The sequence below is a fragment of the Protomyces lactucae-debilis genome, assembly GCF_002105105.1.
Source record: "Protomyces lactucae-debilis strain 12-1054 chromosome Unknown BCR37scaffold_12, whole genome shotgun sequence".
Taxonomy (NCBI): Eukaryota; Fungi; Ascomycota; class Taphrinomycetes; order Taphrinales; family Protomycetaceae; genus Protomyces; species Protomyces lactucae-debilis.
The window spans coordinates 468,853-490,980 of NW_024468004.1; the positions used below are offsets into that span (position 1 = coordinate 468,853).

Below are 22,128 nucleotides of genomic sequence, written 5' to 3' on the forward strand. Positions count from 1 at the left end.
ACAACAGGAGAAGCTGATCAAGCGTTTGAGTGATCCGATCCATCTGGCAAAAGTTCCAGCTGCTGTTCTTGCGAAGGACAAAGCAAGCTTGCAGGAGGTGACACAGAAACTCGAAACTCTAAGAGGAAGCCTCAGTCGACAAATTTGAACATGCCGTTCGTTTCATGTGATGTATCGCTACGTTGAAACGGCAAGAGAGCTAAACAGTTTCGAGGGCGTTGACACATCGACCGATGCTATAAAATGAGCTTGCAACGCACCAAGGATCTTCACAATGCATTACGAGGCAGCTCTCCTCTTGACGATGGCTCAAGTGGCATCTGCCCAGCTGGCTGGGATTGGGCTCAATGTGGGCCTCGGTGGAGGCAACATAGGTCTTACTGGAGGCGTCGCAATTGGCGGTGGAGGCCGCGCAGTACAGCCGGTCATTGTTTCAAGCAACGGTTTTGACAATGGAGCGCTTCGTGGCGCAAGTGTTGTCCTTACCGGTCCTGAAGTGCGACGTCTGGAGAGAGAGCAAGAACGTTTCGCTGTCCGTCAATTGAGAGAAGCGGAACGCCAGCAAAGGCAGGTCCAAGCTGCGCTCCTCTCTCCTGGCGCAAGAGTGGTGCCAGTCGGCAATGCATTTGGCCGAATCTAGATGAAGTGAAGGACTCTGGCTTGGCCAATAATACATTTCTATCTCAACCGTCTAAATGAATGCAATACAAACATCTATGCTTTGATAGCGTATTCACGCCGATAGTGCTCATCGACCTTGACCAGATAGTAAGTCGCTGGTGCTAGCCTGTCAATGCTTCCTTGTGGCTCGAAACTTTTGTTGCAGTGTGCCTTCTCACGCAATGCGATGCATGCCTCGTACTCGACCGGGCTCAAGATTGCCCTTTGGGAAAGCTTCTCAGACAAGTTGCAAACTTCGGCGATATGTGATACGTCGCCTTGAACAACGAAAGAGAAAAGCGATGATGCCAGGCCTGATCCATAGGAATAAGCTCCGATACGCTTACCCTGCAAATCAGCAGATGACACGTTTGTCAAGAGCGAAATTAGACCGCCGTAGAGTGAGGCGGTGTACATGTTGCCGATGTTCGTGGATGCCTGAATCGATGGTGCGACACGCTGAGCGTAACGCTCTTTTGAAAGCGCGACAAAAGTCTTCTCGAGCTGCTTGTCGCTGAGGGATTGCTCGTGTGAAACCTTTGCAAGGGTGTAGGCATCGCCAACAGACTCAAATGCTGGGTTGGACGGGGCTTGCAAGTAATCGTTGTAGAGCATACGAGCATAAGCCTTTTGCACAGTTTTGGCTGTAGGAGAATGTGCAATCAGATAATCAAAATGGTCAACACCAAGTTTGTCTGCATCCTGCACACCATGCTTCTGTGCAAACTTCTTCTGGTACAAGTTGTAGCACTCATCTGAGGCATTAGTGTAGCAACCGACAGAGTACTGTCCAAAGACAACTGGATATTCCACTGTGAAGTCCGGCTTGTAAAAGTCGTATACGTGGTCCATGAAAGTGGCACGCATTTTGCTGTCGATGACAATTGGAGCATCGCGTCCAATGAGCATGGCCACAGACCCTGCACCTCCTGTCGGGCGGGCTCCACCTTTAGCGTAGAGGGCAATATCACCACAGACCACGATGGCGTCCCGTCCATCCCACTCCTCCGAGGACACCCAGTTGACAGCATTGAAGAGCGCACTTGTGCCGCCGTAGCACGCGTTGACAGTGTCGACGCCCTCGATGTCGTGGTTGTCGCCCATGAGCTGCATCAAGACGGACTTGACAGACTTGGACTTGTCCAGGAGGGTCTCTGTGCCGACCTCGAGCCTGCCGATGTTTTTGGTGTCAATCTTGTAGTTCTTGAGCAACTTTGACAGGGCTGTCAGACACATGCTGTAGATGTCTTCCCTGTCGTCGCAGAAGCCCATCTGCGTCTGCCCGAGGCCGATGGTGTACTTGCCGGCTGGGATACCATCGTGCTTCTCGAGGTCAGCTTGCGTGACACACTGGTTGGGGATGTGGATCTCGAGGGCCTTGATTCCTACACGCGACATGATGGGTTGAGGGACGAGGTCGGGTCGTGGATTTCTCTCTTCAACTTTTTCGTGGCCTGACTCGCGGGCTCCCTTCAGGAAGTTCAGGCCACACTCGCCCAGTAGGCTTGCTAGTGATAATTTGATATGGGACACAGGGTTAGGCCAAGGAGGCAGCAGGGTGCACGTGCATCGGAGGCTGGCGGCGCAACAAAGACAGTGAGCGAGGCCTGTTGCACGAACCGACACAAGCTCTAGGAAAGCTCGCCTCCGAGGCCCTGTCCTCTTCTCTCTCGCTCCTGTTCTGTCTGAGTGACTGTCTGCCCTAGACCGACGTCTAGACAACAAACACAGCCTCCTCAGGCGCTAGTCCGCCTCGTTGCGCAAACACACTTCCGACATTCTAGCAAACTGATTGTCGCATACTGTTGGCAGGGCGCGCGCTGTTTATCAAAGCCTATCGACGCCTGAGCATCTCTGGCACACACACCAGTAGCCTACCTTTACATGGAGAACGTTGTCTTTGCCGTTTTCAACTTTCCAGGCACCACAGAAGAGGACCTGCCCCTCACCGCCGGCGAGCGCATTGAAGTTCTTTCCCGGGATGATGACTTTGGTGATGGCTGGTGGGAGGGTCGTTCGCTAGAGACTGGCCGAGTCGGCCTCTTCCCAAAGATATACACAGCGGAACACATGCCTTCACCGAGTCTCATTGCGACAAGCGCAGCTAGCCTGCAGAATGAGAGCCTCTCCGACCTCCAACCACCGCTCAATGGGACAGAAGAATTCAGTGCATATGAAGCGGCGCCCATAGACTTGGACCGGATGCTCGACCCGGACAGCTCTTACAATGCCCCCGACGACGCGTTGCAAGATACGCACGAGTCAGAATCGCACGCTCAAAGTCGACACTCAGCCGGATCTGATGCACCTGACGAAGCAGAACGTCCCAAAAGCGCAGGTCTGCCCCTAGATATCGAAGTCTGGACACCAGAGCAGGTTTCGCAACACTTTGCGCACTTAGGGTTCGACTTGGCCCAAAAGTTCAAGGAACACGAAGTGAGTGGACATGTCCTGCTAGCAATGCATCATGCAGACTTGCGCGAGATTGATATTGTCGCATTTGGTAAAAGGTTCGAGGTGATGCGAGAGATTGACAAGCTGCGTTCCCAGCAGTCAACGCCACATGCGGAAAATCAAAGTTCCGAAATAACGTCTCGGCAGCCCCTTGCTCCTGAGAATCCACGGCCAAGTTACGAGAGAACAAAAGTGGTTGATGGTGTCCAGCATTTGCGCATCAACACGAATACTGCGAAAGATATGAACTCTGTCGCTTCCCCCATTGGCCATACGACGCCTGCACTTCAGATTGCAGGTGGCATCGATGTTCCGCGCACTGCATACTCAGCAATGACAAGCAGTCCCGGATCGTCCCCGACGAAATCGCACAAGAAAGCACTCTCAACATCGTCACTTGCATTTGGCAACAACGGTGTTGACAAGCACCATTCTCGCGCCTGGTCTCATGATACAATTAAAACTTCATCCGCTATTGAATCCGATGCGCGCCGTTCTGATGCTCTCGGCTCAGTGCCAGAGCTGAATGGATCAGTCGCATCCACAGATTCATCCAGCGATCTCAAATCACCTAGTTTTGCATCACCGTCGAGCGCAGGTCAATCACATTCTTCACCACGCGCTGGCACATCATCGTCCGGCCTGCAACAAAAGCGCTCCATTCTGGGGCGCCGGCAACCCAAGTGGCGGCCAAACGCAGTCTCCGAGAATCTTGAACAATTGCCTGTTGCCGAGGCAGTGAAAGCTGCCGACTTTTCAGGCTGGTTAAGAAAGAGGAGTGAGCGCAACTATCAATGGAATTTGCGTTTTTTTGTACTTAAAGGCACAAGACTCGCGTATTACTTGACAGATGAAGACACTCAGGAGCGCGGTATAATTGATATCAACGCTTACAAGGTTCAACAAGTCGAAGATCTTCTATTCTACGGACCTGCAAAATTGACTTTCAAGGTGGTGCCTCCAGCGCCTGGTGCCAGTCGCAGCCTGAACTTCACACCGCCAAAGACTGTCTATTTCAATGCAGAGTCAGCGACGCTCATGCGAGAGTGGATGACTGCCATGACTAAAGCCACAATCGGTAGAGACTGGTCGACTCCAGTCATTTCTTCATGCACGACCAAGACAATTTCATTGAAAGCAGCACAAGAGCAGCGCAGGAAGCCAGCGACAGTGGGACTATCTGGCGCACTAGAGCCGGTACACGATGGTGTAGACGACGCAGAAGAGCTGGAAGGAGCGCAAGGCGATAGGCCTGGCTTGCAGCGACAAGCCAGTGGCGCAAGTCTCAGTAGTCTGCGAAAAGCAGTGATGGGTGCTGCGACCTGAAGTAGCTCTCCATTTGGCCGCGGGAATTGGCGAGTGTGCTAGAATTGGAATAGTGGTGTAGACTTTTGTAGTCAACGCGCCTTGCATAGTATTACACCTGCAGCAAATCAAAATCGTCGAGCTTATCGTTATACTTGGCAATGGTCCGCTTGATTTTGCTGCTGTCAACCCATGTAACGTAATCTTCAAGGTTGCGAGAGACAAGATATGCTGGATCTGTCACAGTCTCTGGACCCACGCGAACGTGCCCTTGCTCAATATAGGTGATGGCGATGCGCACAGTCTCCGCCATTTTAAGTCGACAAAGAGTAATAGCTAGCCGACGACGACAGAAGGCAGAGACTGTGATCTTGTTCTGAATCTCTGAGAGTTTCGTTGCGGACGGGACAAGGCCAAGCGAGAAGACTTTGTCGAGAAGCAGTCGTTCGTGCTTCTTTCGAAAGGTATTCTCCGGTGGTAGATCCGCTAGCTTGTGCGCGAGATGCTTCAGAGCACCGCAAAGCTTGTTGTACTGAAAGTACTCTTCCCGATTCTGAATATGGTAGCGCCTGATGACTTGCAAGTCTCTGTGGTTCTGTTCGGACTTGTAGGTGAAGAGATCGACTTTCTTCAGCAGCTTTCGTTCGTGATGCTTGAGTTCTCTCATGTTTAGTAGCGACCTCGATACAAGCAAGACTCAGCTAGATAGTAGGCAGTTGTGAAAGTGTAGCCACCCTGCTCACATAAGCCAGCAACTTTTTTTGGCGTCACACGCTCTAAGGTACATGGATGGTACACCAGCGCAATCGAGCCTGTGTCCCTAACACGTACTCGAGTCCACACATAATGTCCTCACAGTCGGCTCTATCGCTCTACAGGCAGATTTTACGCTCAGCGCAGCCTCTTCCGTACAATTTTCGGATGTACACAAAGCGTCGCGCTGGAGACGCCTTTCGCGAGGCGAGGCAGTTGCAAGATGCTACTCAGATTGCTACAGCCAAAGACCATGCTTTAGAACAATTGAAGATGGTCAGGAGACAAGCGACGATGCATGCAATGTTTCACACTGACCCGCTTGTCGTTGAGGTAGGTGGCTCGTGCTTGCAAAAGTCCAACGCTAACTCATCAGTCAAGTTTGGCAGGCAAGCAGAACCAAGGCAACGACATCATCAGGACTCGACAAGTAGGTTTGGACTGAGCTATCTGGAGAGCTCGAATCAAAGGTCATTAGTGACCGTGGCTGGCACGACGTCGATTGACATTATTTTCCCTCGTTTTGGTCAGGTAGTTCCACGACGCTTCGATTGTCATACAAACGTTCGCTTCAATCTTGTTCATTCAAATGCATGTCACGAGCAAGCGGTTTAGTTTTGAAATCCTTCTCCACAAATCGATTTATCCTTGCTTTGTGTACGTTGGGGTCGTGCCAGCGTCGGCTTGCCGTTGTTTTGCCTCCTTCAGTGCCCAGCTCTGGATTCTTGAAGTTGTTAGTATGTCAATCAGAACCTTCACGCATGCACGCACGTTTCATCTTGCCTGTAGATACAGAGCAGGACGGCGAATAAAGTGGTGCCACCAAATCCGTAAACGAAGACATTCTCCCAATCCTCCTTCTGACGCTTTTGACCCGGCTTCAAGATCTGATGCGGAACGTGTCAATACGGGAAGATATGAGTCGAAGGCAGACTTACCGGTTCATTGAAGAGACGCCCGGTCGGTGGCTCAAAGGAAGAACCATGGGAAGCGAAGCGTTGTTGTACTGCTGTCAAGCGACTTGAGCGTAATCCGACGGATCGCAAAGCCGTTGGAGCGCTGAGTCGCGCGATAGAGCATAGAAGCGACTGCATCTTGAGACGTCTAGGGCCTCTACAATGTCCAGACTCCGAGTTGTATGTTCCAGCGCGGATCCTTCAACAAAGCCAAGTCACGTGAGTGCAGACAAAGCCAGTCACAGAATTCATGTACATTTGCCGCAATCTATATCGTATGCCATCGCCGTCATTTATTCGCACCGAGGCCCAAAGCAAAGACGGGCAGTATTGTATTCTTGGACGTCTGCATGTCTGGCCGCACAGACTTGTCAAATGACCCCTGAGGCTGCTTCGGAGTGACCTTCGCGTCCTGTTGCACATCTCGAAGAATGCCAAGCCAGACACCGAAGCCTAAACTGCATGGCTTTACAGCCGACTTCTTCTCACGATATTTAAGCATAGAAGAGAGGTTGCGCTGCGACACAGCCTGCTTGTCACTGAGATACTGTTGATATGCATCCAGCTGAGCGATGATTTGCTTTTGCTCCACTTCAGTCATTTTGGCGACCGCTGATTGAAGGTCAAGCACCGGCTCACCACGATAAGCACTCAAGCAATGATCATACCACTTTGTATATCCGATCGTCAAGCTTTCGGAGTTGTTCAGAATCTGTGTACCAAATCGCAGAAACTCGCATTCGAAGCGGTCTACCAAGTCAACAAAGTCGAAAATTGTTGCGCCCTGCTTTTCAGAACATGTGATAAGCGCACCAATGAATGTCTGCGCTGCACCCAAACCAGTGGGGAGATCCACTGCCTTGTGGAGGTCGCTGATGATGCCAAAGAATATGTCCAAAAATTGGCGCACTAGCGAAGTCAACGTTTCGTCCCCAGTCAGGATTTGTATGAGTTCAACACGATCTCTCCGAGCAAGCTGTAATTCGAGGTATTTGAGTAGTACCTCATGCTCTTCAAAGGGCATATTGATAGTCTTAACAATGATGGCCACAATTGATTTCCCCGTTGCCACACTCTCATCTCTCATGGAGGCTTGCGTCTCCCGGCCTGTTTCGTGAACAAACTTCAATATCTGTGCCTTGTATTCTGCATGGATACCAGACTTTTCGATTTGAGCAATTGCCTTTTCGAGCCGGGTTTGGTCACCGCCGAGAATATAAGAGATGAGAGTCTGCATCAAGTTTGAGCCGCCAAACATGGATTTTGCCAAGAAAACCTTGGAAAGGCCTTGTATCATCGCGGTTGCGTATGGCATCTTCAAAGCTTGGCGTATACTCCAATAGGGAAGTTTTGCGTGTAATCTGCTAACGATGGATAGAATCTCAGAGCCATCAGGTGACGCAACGAAGATGTAGTGCAGCAGTGAGGCAATAGTAAGTTTCACGTACAGCGCAGCAGGGTAGTGTTGTATTGGCCATTGCTCACAGGGTCGCGCTTCACGTATCAATACGAGAAGCGATTCCAAGTGATCCTCGTGTACCATATCCCGCTTCCAGGCTTGCCACGCCTCTGTCAGCGATTCCGCATCAAAACTTTTGCCCTGGGAAGATGGGTCCGTTGGAGGTCTACCCTGTTCGGCCTGTGCAACGGCCATTTCTGCATTTGTCGGCACTTTGCCGTATAAACCACGGGCAATATTTGAAAGGAAGACACTCACGGCCATACCCAAAGTTTTGCGTTTGGAGACTTTGCCCTTATCATAAGAATCTGACAGACTTGACTCAGCCATACGCTCGAGGATGCCTTGCACTTGGCCACCCCAGAAGTTGGAGTCGTCTTGGACTTTACAGAAGCCCGGCAATGTATCTGTCAGAACAAAATGCCGTATACATTTTTCCAGCAAAGGTGACGCATCGCAGTTGGGGAACTTGGCGTTTGGTAGGAAGGGAGGGCCCAGTGCAGCGATGCGACCAGGAATTTTGAGGCTCGAGAACTCCAGGAAGGCTTCCTCTTGACATAGGAAGTGGAACAAGGCCGCCGCTTGTTTCGATGACAGTTTGACTTCGCTCGACATAAGTAAACGTAACTCTTGGCTGTATAAATCTGGTGGTCGAGACCAGAAGTAGAGTAGTGTCTGATGTCCGAATTCGTGGTTCTTGGCGTTTGCGCGCATGACGCACTGACGCATGGACAAACTTTCGCGTCAGATCCAGACTTGACTGATATTGACTCTTACACCCGAATCACCTCCAGACTCAGGAGGTGTGCTGTTGTCAGTTCAGCTCTCTGCTAGCAAAAAATACAAGATTGAGCAAGCTGGTGCTGAGAACAAATGACTGCATAGGACAGGTCTCTTCTGCTCACATGAATGAAGCGGGGTCAAAGAGAAAGCGTCAGCTGACATTGTTTGACTACTTGACACACTTTTCGCAAGATCCGTCCCAGGACGTGCTCAATCTGACGAAAGCCAGACTTGCAGACACTTTGGAGCACCGAGCAGCCGACAGAATAGGCCCTGAACAGGCTCTAGCTCGCAAGCTTCGCTTAGCGAAATGGCAATTGCCCTCGGCTGATTCATATCTACAGCACACCGCCAAAGAGAGTGTTGTGCAACTGCCAGACAGGTTTGTTTCTGGTCTGCCGGATGATGCGCTGCTAAATGCTATCCACTGCGCCACCGCGCACCTATACACTGCATCTTCTACTCAGCAGAATCTTCCTGAGGCTGGTATCATGGAGGAAACAGCTATGCTTGCGATGGGCATTGCTACAGAGCTCTATGCCTCTCATTTAGTCTCTACACAAAGGCGCAAGCGGGCATCATCAAAGACCGCTAATGCTGAGCGAGTTGAAACACCTCAACCTGCTCTCTCGATACAGCTACCCGTCAGCCCGCTTGAGGAAGGCACATCAGAAAAATCCATCAGTTACTCAGGGAGTCCCCGGACTGTCTTTCGACCATCCGCTACTAACTCAAGTAGCCCTGAAAGAGATTTTGATGAGAGTGTCGATGCGAAAACAATACTCCATTCGAGTACGAGGCCACAATCTTCTCTTACAGGTGCTTCGGAAGATTATACCGTCGAATTGTCGCAAGGCGGTCCATCGCTACCTCTTACCGACCGCCACACTGCGAGAGCAAAGAAGAGGAAACGCCAGACAGGCTTTTGATGATAGCATTTTCGCGGCTCTCGTTGTACCTTACTGAGAAGCAAAGATGCATCAGAACACGAGAGTCTCGTCCAATTCGCGATTCTCTGCATCATCTCTGTCCCCATCTTCGGAAGCACTTTCAACTCCATTCTCATCCAGCGCCACCATTCGAAATTCTACAAAGGCGTTGCGATTGTCACCAACATCAATCATGAATTGGATTGCCATTGTACCGACATCGTCAGTACGGATGCTGACACGTGTTGATAGGTTCATGGCCTTGAGACACGTTCTGAGTGTCAGCAGGGCTCGATTGTTGAGGAGCTTACTTGATCATGCCGAAGCGATATACATGTTTGACGTCGTCTGCACAAGAAAACGTTTCTAGCACTTGCTTGTCATTTGGATAATCGAGTTGCGCCTCACCAAGAATGCCTTTAACTGCTAGCCTCAGGAATGGTTGTCGAGGTGACTGGCGGATGGTGAGAAGGTCGCCTTGGTGGAGCTCCAACTCTGTCAGTGCCTCATACAACCACGCGCTGCGCATGATGATTCGATCGGGTACCGGATCAGCTTCCAACGAGATTTCGGCGATCTCGTCAGGCTCGTAGGTAGTCAAACGACATTGGGTTTGCACACCATGCTCCTCCAAAACGAGGTCCAGGGTGCCTCCGAGTTCCGCATAGGTCACACGAATCGTGTTGCCAAGGCGCAGGGGCCCTCCTGGGCCGTTGGCTTGATAAGCACTTGTTCGCACATATTGTCCATCCTTCATCTGCGAGAAACTGCCACTGCTCGGGGTATAGATATTCAGCATCTCCATCAATGCTGCCAGAGATATCCCAAACAAAAGCATTTCATCGCCTGTCTCTGCCAAATCAAGATTGAACGTGCTGAACAACTTTGTGTCGAGAAAGGCGTGCGCCTGTAGCGATTTGGCATCTTCAACGGAGATCTTGATTCCTTCGTGATTGATCTGACACAATGCCGTGGGCTTGAAGTGGATGCACCTCAAGACATCTTGCAACGGTTTCAAGGAGACCGCCAATGCCGAGAAGAGCTGATTGGTCAGTATGTTGCAATCAGGGTACAGGGACGAACCGGTGTCGTAGTTTTAGCAGCGTCCATTGCTGGGAACTTTCGCCAGCCTCGACAGGCTTTGCGGTGCAGTTCAACTGTCCGCAAGGAGAGGTTCGTCAGGATCCAGGGCAGAGTTGAGAAGACAATCAAGTTGGCATGATGTAGTAGAGGAGCAGCAGCCGAGTGATAATCGACACTGTCCTGGTACAGAGAGACACAGAGCTTGCAATTGCAATTGAGTCGCACGCGTTCTTGGCGCGAATTTGAGCAACACGGCGCGTCTCGCGACACAGACGACCACAAACTCAACATTGCAGACAAGCACCAACATGGCAGAAGTCGCGATGCAGGGTTACGCAGGTGGTCCCAGCGTGGCACAGGAGCCGGGTGGGCCGCTACTCCCAGCGCGACTGCAGTTGCAAGAATGCTCGCAATTGAACAAGCTCGTGAGCTCTGATGTGTCAAGTAAACTGCTAGCGTTGGCGCTTGACCGCCTAGCTGCTGTCGCGCCATTTGATGCTGATTTCAACGATGGAGATAAGGTCCCAGCCTGTGAGCGAGCACTGAAGAGTCTCATAGACGCGCAACACGATACTATGGCGCTTCAACAAGCAGGATATCGCGCAATGGAGTATACCGATGCTCAACAGACGGCGCCGCTCAACGACTACATAAAAGAGCAACTTGAAGTTGCCAAGACAACTTATCGCGATCGTGACGAGAGGTCGCGCTACATGAAGAACGATATGTTCTCATCCTTCAAGACAGTCATCTGGTCGGTGGAGCACGGAGACGAAGAGGCCCCACCCATGTCGGCCTTCTTCCAGCAACCAGGGGAGGCGAATGCGAACGACGACGACGACGTTGAGATGACGTCGCGTGGAGCGCGCAGCTTGAAATGTCCGTTGACTTTGGCGCGACTTGTCGAGCCGGTCAAGTCTCAAAAATGCCCGCACACCTTCTCTCGAGTGGCAATCATGCAGATGTTGAATGGTAGGCAAAAAGCTTGTCCTGTCGCGGGTTGTCCACAACAATTGCGTCCTCAGGATCTGGTGCGTGACCGTGTCATGGAGCGATTGCTCCAGCAAGATGCCAATCGTGACAGCGATGACGAGGACAACGGCAACGATGCAACAGCGATTGACGGCGAGGAAGGAAGCGATACTGACATGTTGGTCATTTGAAGTGGTCTAGCATCGTTCTTTGCATCTTTCCTGTCAATTGAAAGCGCCTGCCCCTCACACCTGGCGAATATAGTGCCTAAACCCATATCAACGATGCTTTCCCTCTCTTTTGCTTCTCCTTGAAATGTATTTACAGGTACGCACATCGGACGTCCAAGCAATGACAATGAGAAGCCTGGTCATTGAGTTTGTGATGATCTGTGGAGATTCATACTCCTTTGATTCGAATTCGAGTGTGCTGACTTCACTCCGCCTCCATTTTCACCACATTGAAAGCTATATATTAGCATGCAGAAGTGCTATGTCAACAATTGAAACTGCAAGTCTGCAAGAGAGGTGTCGCACTGAAGTAGACAACTCAGCAAGCAAGTGTATGTTGATTCCATCTGAACAATGCCAGTTTGGTTCATGCCCGGGACAACGGCACTCGAGACGCGAGACCACGTCATGACTGCCGTCATAAGTCAGGGCATGACCGTGCCATGACGTCGAGCCAGAAAATTGTTTGTACGATGCTGCTACTTATACAAGCCGGCTTCTGCTGGACGACAAGTAATTTAACGACCAACCAAATAACAGTATGAGTGCGACAAACGACAAGCAGAAATTCCGAGGCTTCTATGTGACCGATGCCAAGAACTGGTCTACCTTCAAGGAGCAGGAAGCACCTGAGCTCAAGCCTTTCGGCGAGTACGACATTGATATCAAATCCGAGTGCTGTGGCGTGTGCTCGTCTGATGTACACACCATCAGCTCTGGCTGGGGAGCCGCCCCTCTGCCTGTGTGCGCCGGACACGAAGTTGTGTTCGTCTTCCTCGTTCTTTTCATTCGATACAGACACTAACATCTATGCAGTGGTCGCGTTGAACGCGTCGGAAGCAAGGTCACGGAGTTCAAGGTCGGCGACCGCGCAGGAGTGGGTGCACAAGTGTGGTCTTGCGGTGTGTGTACTGCATGTACCTCTGCACGCGGCGACGAAAATTACTGTCCCCACAAGGTCGACACGTACGGCGCCCCATACCCAACCGAATCCGAAGCAGCAGACTTTGGCGTGAAGAACGGAAAGGCCCTCGGTCTGGACGGCTCAAAAGCACAAGGCGGCTACTCGAACCGCATCCGCGCTCACGAACAGTTCGTGTTTCCCATTCCAGCAGGGCTTGATTCTGCTGAAGCCGCTCCGCTTATGTGCGCTGGCTTGACCGTTTTCAGTCCTCTTGTACGTGCAGGAGCTGGCAAGGAGAACTGCAAGAAGGTTGCAATCGCTGGTGTAGGAGGCCTCGGACATTACGCTGTGCAATTTGCCAAGGCAATGGGCGCTGAGGTGACAGTATTTACTCACTCCGCGAGTAAGAAGGACGATATCGAAAAAATGGGAGCCGATAAGGTTGTCGTGACCGCCAACGAAGGCTGGGAGAAAGAACACGCCATGAAGTTTGACTTTATGTTGTCAACAATTGATGCAGCTAAAGGAGTGCTTCTTCAGCAGTTTTGCTCGTGTCTTCGCATTGGCGGAGAGTTCCACTCCGTTGGCCTGCCAGACGATCCATTGGATGACATCAAAGCGCAGCTCTTTGCTGCAAATGCATGTAAACTCACTGGATCTCACATCGGTTCAAAGAAAGAGATGCTTCAAATGCTCAAGCTAGTGGAGGAGAAGAAGATCAAGTCGTGGATTATGAAGTTACCTATCTCCGCGGAGGCTTGCAAGGAGGCGGTTGAGCGTGTTTACAACAACGATAACGTTCGTTACCGACTTGTTCTAACAGACTTTGAGAAGGCTTTTGGCAAAGAGTAGAGTAGTTTGGTAATAGTATGGCTTCCGTTACCCAAAAGTATACGTTTGAGTCTGGGCCCTGCGAGTCACAATTTCGAACATGAACCTTGGGGCAAAAAGAGGTGGCTATGGCTTTTGCGATGCTATCTATGCTGTATGCAGGCTCAAGATTCCATCGACTGCATAGGATACTTTGGGATTTCCAGGCAAAGGCGAGTCGTTTAGCGTGAAATCCTTTACACATAGTTCTACAGGCAACTCGCTCGCTTCTCTCCCTCTTCGTACTGTGACACACTGAAGCTACTGTTGTGCACAGGTGCTTGCCGCTGGAGAGGAAGGGGATGGCCTCTACTGGTTGTCCCCTCAGGAGGAAGCCGTTGCGTTAAATATGAAAGCAGATGGGAAGGCAAAACTGTGGCACCAGCGCCTTGCTCACATTGGCACCAAGGCAATGGATCGTATTGAAGACATGGTCGAAGGCGTCGACATGGGAGATGGAGAAGTTGACACCAGCGCGTGTGTCGGGTGCCTGAAAGGCAAGCTTGCTCGACGCCCTTTCCCGCAAGAAAGTCTCAGCCGTGCAACTGAACCACTCGCCCTCGTGCACTCGGACTTATGCAGCATGCCAATTGAGAGCGTCCAGGGCCACAAGTACTTTGTGACTTTCACAGATGACATGTCGAGATTCAGCTGGGTGTATTTCTGCAAAGAGAAGTCGTCTGCCTTGGATGCTTTTGAGCAATTTCAAAAGCGCGCAGAGTTGGAAAGCGGCCACAAAATCAAAGTTTTCCGCACAGACAACGGCGGCGAGTACATCAACGCAGACTTCGACAAGGTACTCCGCGACGCAGGCATCCAGCGCAACCTCAGCAATGTACACACGCCGCAGCAGAATGGAGTCGCAGAGCGCCTCAATCGCACCCTTACTGAGCGCGCCAAAGCAATGCTTGCTACAAGCGGACTCGACGGGAGCTTCTGGTCGTTTGCCATCAACGCCGCGGTGTACATTGGCAATAGGTCGCCAATCAAAGCTCTTGAGGACATGACCGCCTACGAAGCCTGGTATGGGAAGCAGCCTAATCTCTCACACGCACGCGTCTTTGGATGCAAGGCTTGGATCCACGTACCAGGCGCAACCCGCAAGAAGCTGGACGACCACGCAAAAGAGGTAGTCTTCGTCGGTTATCCCTCTGGTACTAAAGGCTGGTGCTTCTGGGGACGACTTTCCCGCTGCACCACAAGAGCTCTCAAGCGTTCGGATACAGGGTCAGTGCTCCATATACCATTGCACCTGCGCACAACACTTCACCTGATTCTATATCCCCTCTCGGATCATAGCTTTGCGTCTATCAACACTGCGCCTAGCTTCCTGAGGTCTACATGGAGATCTATCGTCGACCCATGCCTGTGACCCCGAGCCTTCGCGACAGCAGCATTCGATATTTCACTGTCCCCATCGAGACTCGAACTTCGGATTGACTCATACACCTATTGGACTGGGGACGACTTTCCCGCTGCACCACAAAAGCTCTCAAGCGTTCGGATACAGGGTCAGTGCTCCATATACCATTGCACCAGCGCACAACACTTCACCTGATTCTATATCCCCTCTCGGATCATAGCTTTGCGTCTATCAACACTGCGCCTAGCTTCCTGAGGTCTACATGGAGATCTATCGTCGACCCATGCCTGTGACCCCGAGCCTTCGCGACAGCAGCATTCGATATTTCACTGTCCCCATCGAGACTCGAACTTCGGATTGACTCATACACCTATTGGACTGGGGACGACTTTCCCGCTGTACCACAAGAGTTCTCAAGCGTTCGGATACAGTGCGCAGGTGCAATGGTATATGGAGCACTGACCCTGTATCCGAAAGCTCGAGAGCTTTTGAAATGCAGCGGGAAAGTTGTCCCCAGTCCAACAGCTTCTGGGCTCGCGCTCAGCACATCGCTCTCTGGCTCTCCTTCCTTTGCACTTATATCTATGCAAAGGGCACACGAGCTGCTGCAGGATTTGTTGGACTAGGGACGGCCTTATCACTGCACCACAAAAGCTCTCAAGCTTTCGGACACAGGTCGGGTTCCCATATTCTTCGGGTGTTTAGGTGTTTCGCGTGTTCAGCTGATACTGGGATTCCTTACTATGTTACTATGAGACCTTGCCACCTTTATATACTTGCGCTCATGGAAGCTGCTGGAACATTTGTTGTGTCCATGGAAGCCAATAGAACATCTGTTGTTCTATTGCTTTCTCTCGCTTTCTGTGTTGTTCCATGATGGTCGTTCATAGACATGCGATTTGCCACTGCCGATCACGTCGTGAGATCCTGACCGCGAGTAGCATCACCTCCAACACTCCCACTCTGCGAGCGTGGCAAGATGTTGTTGCGTGGCAGGCTTTGTAGTCCTAGACTCGTGCAAAACCTTTCAATCTTGTCCTTAGCCAGCGCCTTTGTAAAGATGTCTGCCAACATCAAGTCCGTCTGCAGATACTTGACAGTGACGACTTGAAGTTCGATACATTGTCGCACATAGTGATGCTTCACCTGAATGTGTTTCGTGCGATTGTGGAACTTTGGATTTTCCGCCAATGCCAAACAACTCTGATTGTCACCGTGCACAATTGTTGGACCGTCGTGGTTGAAGCCCAATTCGAATAACAATGTCCTAAGCCATGTTGCTTCGCGACATGCTGCAGAGAGACCCATGTACTCAGCCTCTGTGGTCGACTGAGCAACGGTCTGTTGCTTCTTGCTGCTCCATGAGATTGATCCGCCAGCGAGACTAAAACTGTAGCCACTTGTAGATTTGCCAGTGTCGATACATCCTGCGAAATCCGAGTCAGTGTAGCCAAGTAGTTGTGTCTCTGTGCTCCCACTGAACGATAATGCATAGTCTTTTGTGCCTTGAATGTATCGGAAGATCCGCTTGACAGCCTTCCAGTGTTGTGGTCCTGGATTTGCCATGAACTGGCTGACGACTCCCACTGCATATGCCAAGTCTGGTCGAGTGCCTGTCATCAAGTACATGATGCTGCCGATTGCCTTTTGATACATTGTTGCATCTTGTTCGCCGAAATCGTCATCCTGGCCACTTTCATCAGTCTGCATGATCTTGCTGAGTTTGGTGCCCGAATCCATTGGCGATGAGACCGATTTGCAAGTAGTCATGTTGAATTTCTCAAGAATGTCGTCAACATATTTGCGCTGCGAAAGCCTGATGCTTCCAGAACTCGTGTCTCGAATGATCTCAATGCCGAGACAGTAGTGTGCCTCGCCTAGATCCTTCATCTTGAATTTGGCCGAGAGATCCCTTTTGACCTCTGATATCTGATTGTTGTCCTTCGAAACGATAAGAAGATCGTCCACATAAACTGCGACGATGACTTGCCCTCTGCCCTTGACGTAAACCGAGAAGTCTGCTTGGCTCCTTGTGAACCCTTGAGACTCAAGCTCTCTGTGCATCTCCATATACCATTCTCGTCCTGACTGTTTCAGACCGTATAGTGTTCGATTCAACTTGCAAACCAAGTCCTGGCCTACCTTGAATCCTTCAGGTTGCACCATGTAGACTTCCTCTTCAAGCTTACCATTCAAAAAGGCTGTGATGGCATCCATTTGATGAATCTCCATGCCGTACATGGCTGCCATAGCGACGATTGCTCTGATAGAATTGAATTTGGCGACAGGGGCGAATGTTTGGTTGTAATCAATTCCCTCCTTCTGCGAGAAGCCTTTAGCAACGAGCCGTGCCTTATATTTCTCAATCGATCCGTCGGCATTGTGTTTAATCTTGAAGACCCATTTGTTGCCGATGGCCTTCCTGCCCTTTGGGAGCTCACATAGCGTCCAAGTGTTGTTCTCAATCAGTGATGCATATTCCAAATTGGTAGCAGACTCCCACTGTTCCCTTTGTTCACCAGCCATCGCTTGCTTGTAAGTTTCTGGCTCTGTGATGACCAAATTTGCGCGCACACGAGATGATGCCTGTTGTAGCAAATCAATGTCATCATCCGGATCTTCTTGCGATACTGGCGTGACGGGAGTCAGACGAGCAGAGCGTCGAACTTGACCTGAGCTCGTAGCGTTTGTTGGCTTAGCGTGAGCGACCTCCTTCGATTTGGCTGGTAGCGACTCAGTAGGCTTGTCGATGATAGCCTCACTCGTGTTGTCGTCGTCAGCGTCCTCCTCTCGTGGGACGTACACCACGTCGCGTTTGTCTCCTCGGTCTTCCATGAAGATGACGTCGCGCGCCTTTGTAATCTTGTGTGTATCCAAATCCATGAGTCGATATGCTTTGCTGTCCTCGTAATAACCAACCAAAACCAATTTCTTTGACTTCGCATCCAACTTCTGTCGATTGGCGTCCGCAACATGCGCATACGCGTCGCAACCGAATACCCTGAGATGACTCAAGTTTGGTCTGCGAGATGACCATACTTCTTCTGATGTTTTGTCCTTGAGTGCCGTGATTGGAATTCTGTTTTTGATGTAAACAGCGGTGTTGATTGCTTCAGCCCACAGCTCCTTTGGCAAGCCCTTCTCTTCGAGCATACATCGCGCGCTCTCCACGAGAGTGCGATTGAGGCGCTCTGCCACTCCATTTTGCTGTGGTGTGTGTGGTGTTGTCGTCTGGTGCTTAATACCGTGAGATTTGAGATACTTCTCGAAAGCGTTGCCGCAATACTCGCCACCGTTGTCTGATCTGAGCGCCTTGATGCGACAGTCAGCTTGGTTCTCCACAAGCGCCTTGAACTCTTGGAACTTCTCAAAGACTTCCGACTTCTGCCGGATGAAGTAGACCCAAGCCCTTCGCGAGTGGTCGTCGATAAATGTGACGAAATACTTGGCACCTCCGTAAGTTGCCACTTGCACTGGCCCGCACACATCCGAGTGTACTAACTCCAGGTTCTTTGTTGTTGTCGTCTCGCTCGATGGAAACGACTTTCGCGTGTGCTTGCCATTGACGCACCCAATGCAATGCGAGTTGTCGTACTCGCCGTCCAATGACACACCATCGACCATACCAGGCAGGCGCACCAAGCTGTTCTTGCCGATGTGTCCCAGACGTTTGTGCCAAACCTGTATGTCGACCTTCTCAGCAGTCACCAAAGCCGATACTGTGCTATTGAGCGTGACTGAGTAAAGATTGTCGCGTTTGCAAGCTACTGCGACCTCTTTTCCGGTGCTCGTTTTGAGTGAGCAGCTCGTGCTCTTGAAGTCCAAGCGAATGCCGCTCTGAACCAACTTCGCTACTGAAAGCAAGTTGTGCGCTAGGCCCGGGACGTGCAACACATCATTAATCGTAACGACTGTGCCGTCGGATCCAGTGGCTTTGACTGATCCCATGCCGGTGGCCTCGCAATACGTGTCATCACCAAGATACACCTTCCTTGGCGAGATTGTCTCATAAGAAACGAACCAGTTTCTCAGCGGAGTCAGGTGCTGGCTAGCACCAGAGTCGATAATCCAGTCCTGTGTCTGATCATCACTCGTTCTTTGGGCGTGGAGAAAGGCAATCTCTGCATCATTTTCAGACACCTTTGCTCTGTTTGCCGCCGCATCGCCGGCCGAACCGCGACGCTCATCTGCTATTTTCTTGCGGCAGTCCGCTGCCCAGTGCCCATCTCTCTTGCAGTAGTGGCACCGGCCCTTTTTCTTTGGCGATGGACCCTTTCGGCCCTTCTGGTTCCCCGAATGGAAGAACGCTGCGTCTCCTGTGGGTGGAACTGTACTTCCTCTCCTTTGGAGCTCTTCATTGAGCAACAGCGCTTCGATGGAAGCCTGTTTCAATGTACTCAGTGGCCCTTGCACGCTGAGCATCGTCCTCAAGTGTGCGTAACTTGGTGGCAACGAATTGAGGAGCACCATGACCTTGTCCGCCTCACTTTGGGGACAATCCACGGCGTCTAGCTGCAACGCCAATGCGTTCAGCTTGCCAATGTGCTCAAGCATCGAGTCGCCTTCTTCCATCCTCAAAGCGAGGAAGCTCTGACGGAGGAAAAGCTGATTCGTGGCTGACTGTGCTGCATGTATCTCATGCAACTTCGACCATATCTCTCGAGCTGTCTTGCAGGTTTGTACTAAGACCAGCTGAGAATCCTTGATGGACAAGGCGAGGGTAGAGAATGCTTTCCTCTCTGCCTTGGCATCAACAGCCGGTGCTTCTTTATCTTTCTCAAGTGCTGGTGCACTCTTGTCCTTCTCCAGTGCTGATCCAGAGAGCTCGGGCTCGACCACATGCCACACCTCTTGTGACAGGAGCACCGCTTTCATCTTCCACTTCCACAGGTTGAAATTTGTACCATCGAACTTGTCCACGGGGGCAAAGTCCTTGTGCGACAGAGAAGACATCTTTGGTTGAAAGGCGGTTGAGCGTACTGATCTTTGGAGTGTTCTGTAAGTATGCTGAACTAAACAAGGCTCATAACCTCTTCGGGTGTTTAGGTGTTTCGCGTGTTCAGCTGATACTGGGATTCCTTACTATGTTACTATGAGACCTTGCCACCTTTATATACTTGCGCTCATGGAAGCTGCTGGAACATTTGTTGTGTCCATGGAAGCCAATAGAACATCTGTTGTTCTATTGCTTTCTCTCGCTTTCTGTGTTGTTCCATGATGGTCGTTCATAGACATGCGATTTGCCACTGCCGATCACGTCGTGAGATCCTGACCGCGAGTAGCATCACCTCCAACACATATAACATCACTTCCCTGCGCACAACAAAAATAATAAAAAATAGGACTTGTCATTTGTGAACGATGCAAGTTCATTTTATCCCAAAAAAGAAAAGGAACGCTCTCGGGCTCATCAAAAGGCTGATTACCGCAATGACTTACTGTCAGACCTATTCGGAGTTCACCTCGCATTCCCATTGAGTCAAAAGTGACTAGTCCTTAGAGAGCAGCTCTTTCAACCCCGAACCAAGGCCTCTTCCAGGAGTCAGTGCTCATCAGGAAACACCTCCGGTAACCCAACATCGAATCCCCCCAGAATCTCAAAGCTCATTTATATCTAACACTTACACTTAGTTCTACTGCAGGCTTATTCTACGTTCTGCTGTGTCACGCTGTCCAAATTTGGAAGGCGCACAGGAGTAGCAATTCTGGATCAGCAAAGTAGTCAGAAGGTCATCAAAATATGTTGTGCGCAGGTGCAATGGTATATGGAGCACTGACCCTGTATCCGAACGCTTGAGAGCTTTTGTGGTGCAGCGGGAAAGTCGTCCCCAGTCCAATAGGTGTATGAGTCAATCCGAAGTTCGAGTCTCGATGGGGACAGTGAAATATCGAATGCTGCTGTCGCGAAGGCTCGGGGTCACAGGCATGGGTCGACGATAGATCTCCATGTAGACCTCAGGAAGCTAGGCGCAGTGTTGATAGACGCAAAGCTATGATCCGAGAGGGGATATAGAATCAGGTGAAGTGTTGTGCGCTGGTGCAATGGTATATGGAGCACTGACCCTGTATCCGAATGCTTGAGAGCTTTTGTGGTGCAGCGGGAAAGTCGTCCCCAGTCCAACAGGTGTATGAGTCAATCCGAAGTTCGAGTCTCGATGGGGACAGTGAAATATCGAATGCTGCTGTCGCGAAGGCTCGGGGTCACAGGCATGGGTCGACGATGTTGTGCGGTGAAGGGCTGGATGTACCATCTGAACATCAAGACCTGCCAGCTGGCAATATATAAAGGCCAGCACATCAGAATCGTAGATAACCATCAAGTCGCAAGCACCCAAATCCGCCTATAGCTCAGTAAAATATGCCCCAGACTTCAGCTGGCACAGTCAATTTCCCTTTAAATTGTAGTGGGCGCGGTGGCGAGACATAGTGACAAGCTCAGGAAGCAAGCAGCAAAGGGAAAAGGACACATGTACACAATAGCTGGAGCAAAGATCGCAGCGCCCAACATGGATGATCTTTTTCCGGAGAAGCTATCAATGCTTGATCATTTTGAACATCTCCATGAGATTGTTGGACTGGGAACTACTCAGACTCCCTGCATCAAAAGCTCTCAAGCATTTGGATACAGGGTCAGTGTTGCATATACCATTTCTTCCCGGTGCACAACAGAGTTGTCTTGAACGTGCTAGTAGAAGCAATTGCTAGGCGTCAAATGAGTCCACTAGGGCGCAATTTGTCCAGTCCCTCATTTATGCCGGCGCATAGCGAGGACGCGAGCTTCACGGGCGAGCGTAAAGACCTTGGGCGCGAGCGCCTTGCACAACTCTGACAATATCGTTGGATCTTGCTATTATACAAGGGGAACTGCGCAAACCCCGCTGAGTTTGCTTGACTGATCACATCAAGAAGATCGTCCTTTTCTGTTGGAAAGCTTGGGCTGACGGCACAAAAGCAAAATAAGTCCGTTTGCACAATATTCCTGTTAAAAAGCAAGATCCAGGAATACTGCCAAGGCTTATGCCTAAATTTTTCATCCAAGCCGCACAAGCTCGCGTCCTTGCCATGCGCCGGCATGAATGCGGCGGCCGAGGGACTGCAATAATTCTGGGGCTGAGGGACTGCAATAATTCTGGCACTAGCGGACCCATACACAGATGAGCGATGGCTTTTCCTTCGATGGACTGAGGAGTACGAAAATTGTGAAGCGGTAGCGAATAGCCCAATGGACGGGCCTCGACTGCTAAGACATGAAAATATCAGAGGGTGTTGTTACTCTTGTTATCACTACAAAATTGCTGTGCTGGCACTTTGTATTGCGCGCGTTGGCGGTGTCGCACGTTCAGAAGTCCCAGCGCACGACAAGCTTTGCGTCTATCAACACTACGCCTAGCTTCCTGAGGCCTGCAT

General features: G+C 50.8%; 10 protein-coding genes across 10 annotated transcripts; 6 read left to right on the forward strand and 4 right to left on the reverse strand.

Moving 5' to 3' along the window:
* Positions 1-274: 274 nt before the first annotated feature.
* Positions 275-640, forward strand: BCR37DRAFT_393663 (uncharacterized protein; the record flags this gene model as incomplete). Its single annotated transcript, XM_040871340.1, has 1 exon — positions 275-640. The coding sequence occupies one exon, from the start codon at positions 275-277 to the stop codon at positions 638-640; it is 366 nt and encodes a 121-aa protein (XP_040724675.1).
* BCR37DRAFT_62586 (putative hydroxymethylglutaryl-CoA synthase Erg13) lies at positions 432-2,301 on the reverse strand. The gene has a single exon (XM_040872400.1). The coding sequence runs from the start codon at positions 2,056-2,058 to the stop codon at positions 715-717; it is 1,344 nt and encodes a 447-aa protein (XP_040724676.1). The 5' UTR covers positions 2,059-2,301; the 3' UTR covers positions 432-714.
* BCR37DRAFT_62638 (uncharacterized protein) lies at positions 2,213-4,486 on the forward strand. The gene is made up of 2 exons (XM_040872402.1): positions 2,213-2,239; positions 2,419-4,486. The coding sequence occupies exon 2, from the start codon at positions 2,545-2,547 to the stop codon at positions 4,438-4,440; it is 1,896 nt and encodes a 631-aa protein (XP_040724677.1). The 5' UTR covers positions 2,213-2,239; positions 2,419-2,544; the 3' UTR covers positions 4,441-4,486.
* A 45-nt stretch (positions 4,487-4,531) lies between these two features.
* Positions 4,532-5,086, reverse strand: BCR37DRAFT_348372 (putative IMP3-component of the U3 small nucleolar ribonucleoprotein; the record flags this gene model as incomplete). Its single annotated transcript, XM_040867840.1, has 1 exon — positions 4,532-5,086. The coding sequence occupies one exon, from the start codon at positions 5,084-5,086 to the stop codon at positions 4,532-4,534; it is 555 nt and encodes a 184-aa protein (XP_040724678.1).
* Positions 5,087-5,265: 179 nt separating this feature from the next.
* Positions 5,266-5,505, forward strand: BCR37DRAFT_335562 (uncharacterized protein; the record flags this gene model as incomplete). Its single annotated transcript, XM_040867191.1, has 1 exon — positions 5,266-5,505. A coding segment is annotated over one exon (240 nt), but the record flags the coding sequence as incomplete, so codon positions are not given.
* Positions 5,506-6,417: 912 nt separating this feature from the next.
* Positions 6,418-8,316, reverse strand: BCR37DRAFT_388049 (uncharacterized protein; the record flags this gene model as incomplete). The annotated part of the gene is made up of 1 exon (XM_040870586.1): positions 6,418-8,316. One exon carries the CDS (start codon positions 8,314-8,316, stop codon positions 6,418-6,420), a length of 1,899 nt encoding a protein of 632 aa, XP_040724680.1.
* A 15-nt stretch (positions 8,317-8,331) lies between these two features.
* On the forward strand, positions 8,332-9,750 carry BCR37DRAFT_380931 (uncharacterized protein). The gene has a single exon (XM_040869583.1). It carries the CDS (start codon positions 8,493-8,495, stop codon positions 9,297-9,299), a length of 807 nt encoding a protein of 268 aa, XP_040724681.1. The 5' UTR covers positions 8,332-8,492; the 3' UTR covers positions 9,300-9,750.
* Positions 9,351-10,409, reverse strand: BCR37DRAFT_393668 (Rad1/Rec1/Rad17; the record flags this gene model as incomplete). The annotated part of the gene is made up of 3 exons (XM_040871341.1): positions 9,351-9,573; positions 9,611-10,341; positions 10,383-10,409. The coding sequence occupies 3 exons, from the start codon at positions 10,407-10,409 to the stop codon at positions 9,351-9,353; spliced, it is 981 nt and encodes a 326-aa protein (XP_040724682.1).
* A 671-nt stretch (positions 10,410-11,080) lies between these two features.
* BCR37DRAFT_332198 (zinc-finger of the MIZ type in Nse subunit-domain-containing protein) lies at positions 11,081-11,437 on the forward strand (the record flags this gene model as incomplete). The annotated part of the gene is made up of 1 exon (XM_040867055.1): positions 11,081-11,437. A coding segment is annotated over one exon (357 nt), but the record flags the coding sequence as incomplete, so codon positions are not given.
* A 398-nt stretch (positions 11,438-11,835) lies between these two features.
* BCR37DRAFT_62646 (NADP-dependent alcohol dehydrogenase C) lies at positions 11,836-13,524 on the forward strand. Its single transcript, XM_040872403.1, has 2 exons — positions 11,836-12,349; positions 12,401-13,524. Exons 1-2 carry the CDS (start codon positions 12,126-12,128, stop codon positions 13,338-13,340), a joined length of 1,164 nt encoding a protein of 387 aa, XP_040724684.1. The 5' UTR covers positions 11,836-12,125; the 3' UTR covers positions 13,341-13,524.
* Positions 13,525-22,128: the final 8,604 nt, after the last annotated feature.

What these genes read in the sequence shown, in the direction of transcription:
- BCR37DRAFT_62586 (XM_040872400.1), bottom strand. Translation starts at nt 2,058, where the DNA reads ATGTCGCGTGTAGGAATCAAGGCCCTCGAGATCCACATCCCCAACCAG.
- BCR37DRAFT_62638 (XM_040872402.1), top strand. Translation starts at nt 2,545, where the DNA reads ATGGAGAACGTTGTCTTTGCCGTTTTCAACTTTCCAGGCACCACAGAA.
- BCR37DRAFT_380931 (XM_040869583.1), top strand. Translation starts at nt 8,493, where the DNA reads ATGAATGAAGCGGGGTCAAAGAGAAAGCGTCAGCTGACATTGTTTGAC.
- BCR37DRAFT_62646 (XM_040872403.1), top strand. Translation starts at nt 12,126, where the DNA reads ATGAGTGCGACAAACGACAAGCAGAAATTCCGAGGCTTCTATGTGACC. An exon ending in TGCGCCGGACACGAAGTTGT is followed by an intron (nt 12,350 to 12,400) that starts GTTCGTCTTCCT and finishes ACATCTATGCAG; the next exon opens with TGGTCGCGTTGAACGCGTCG.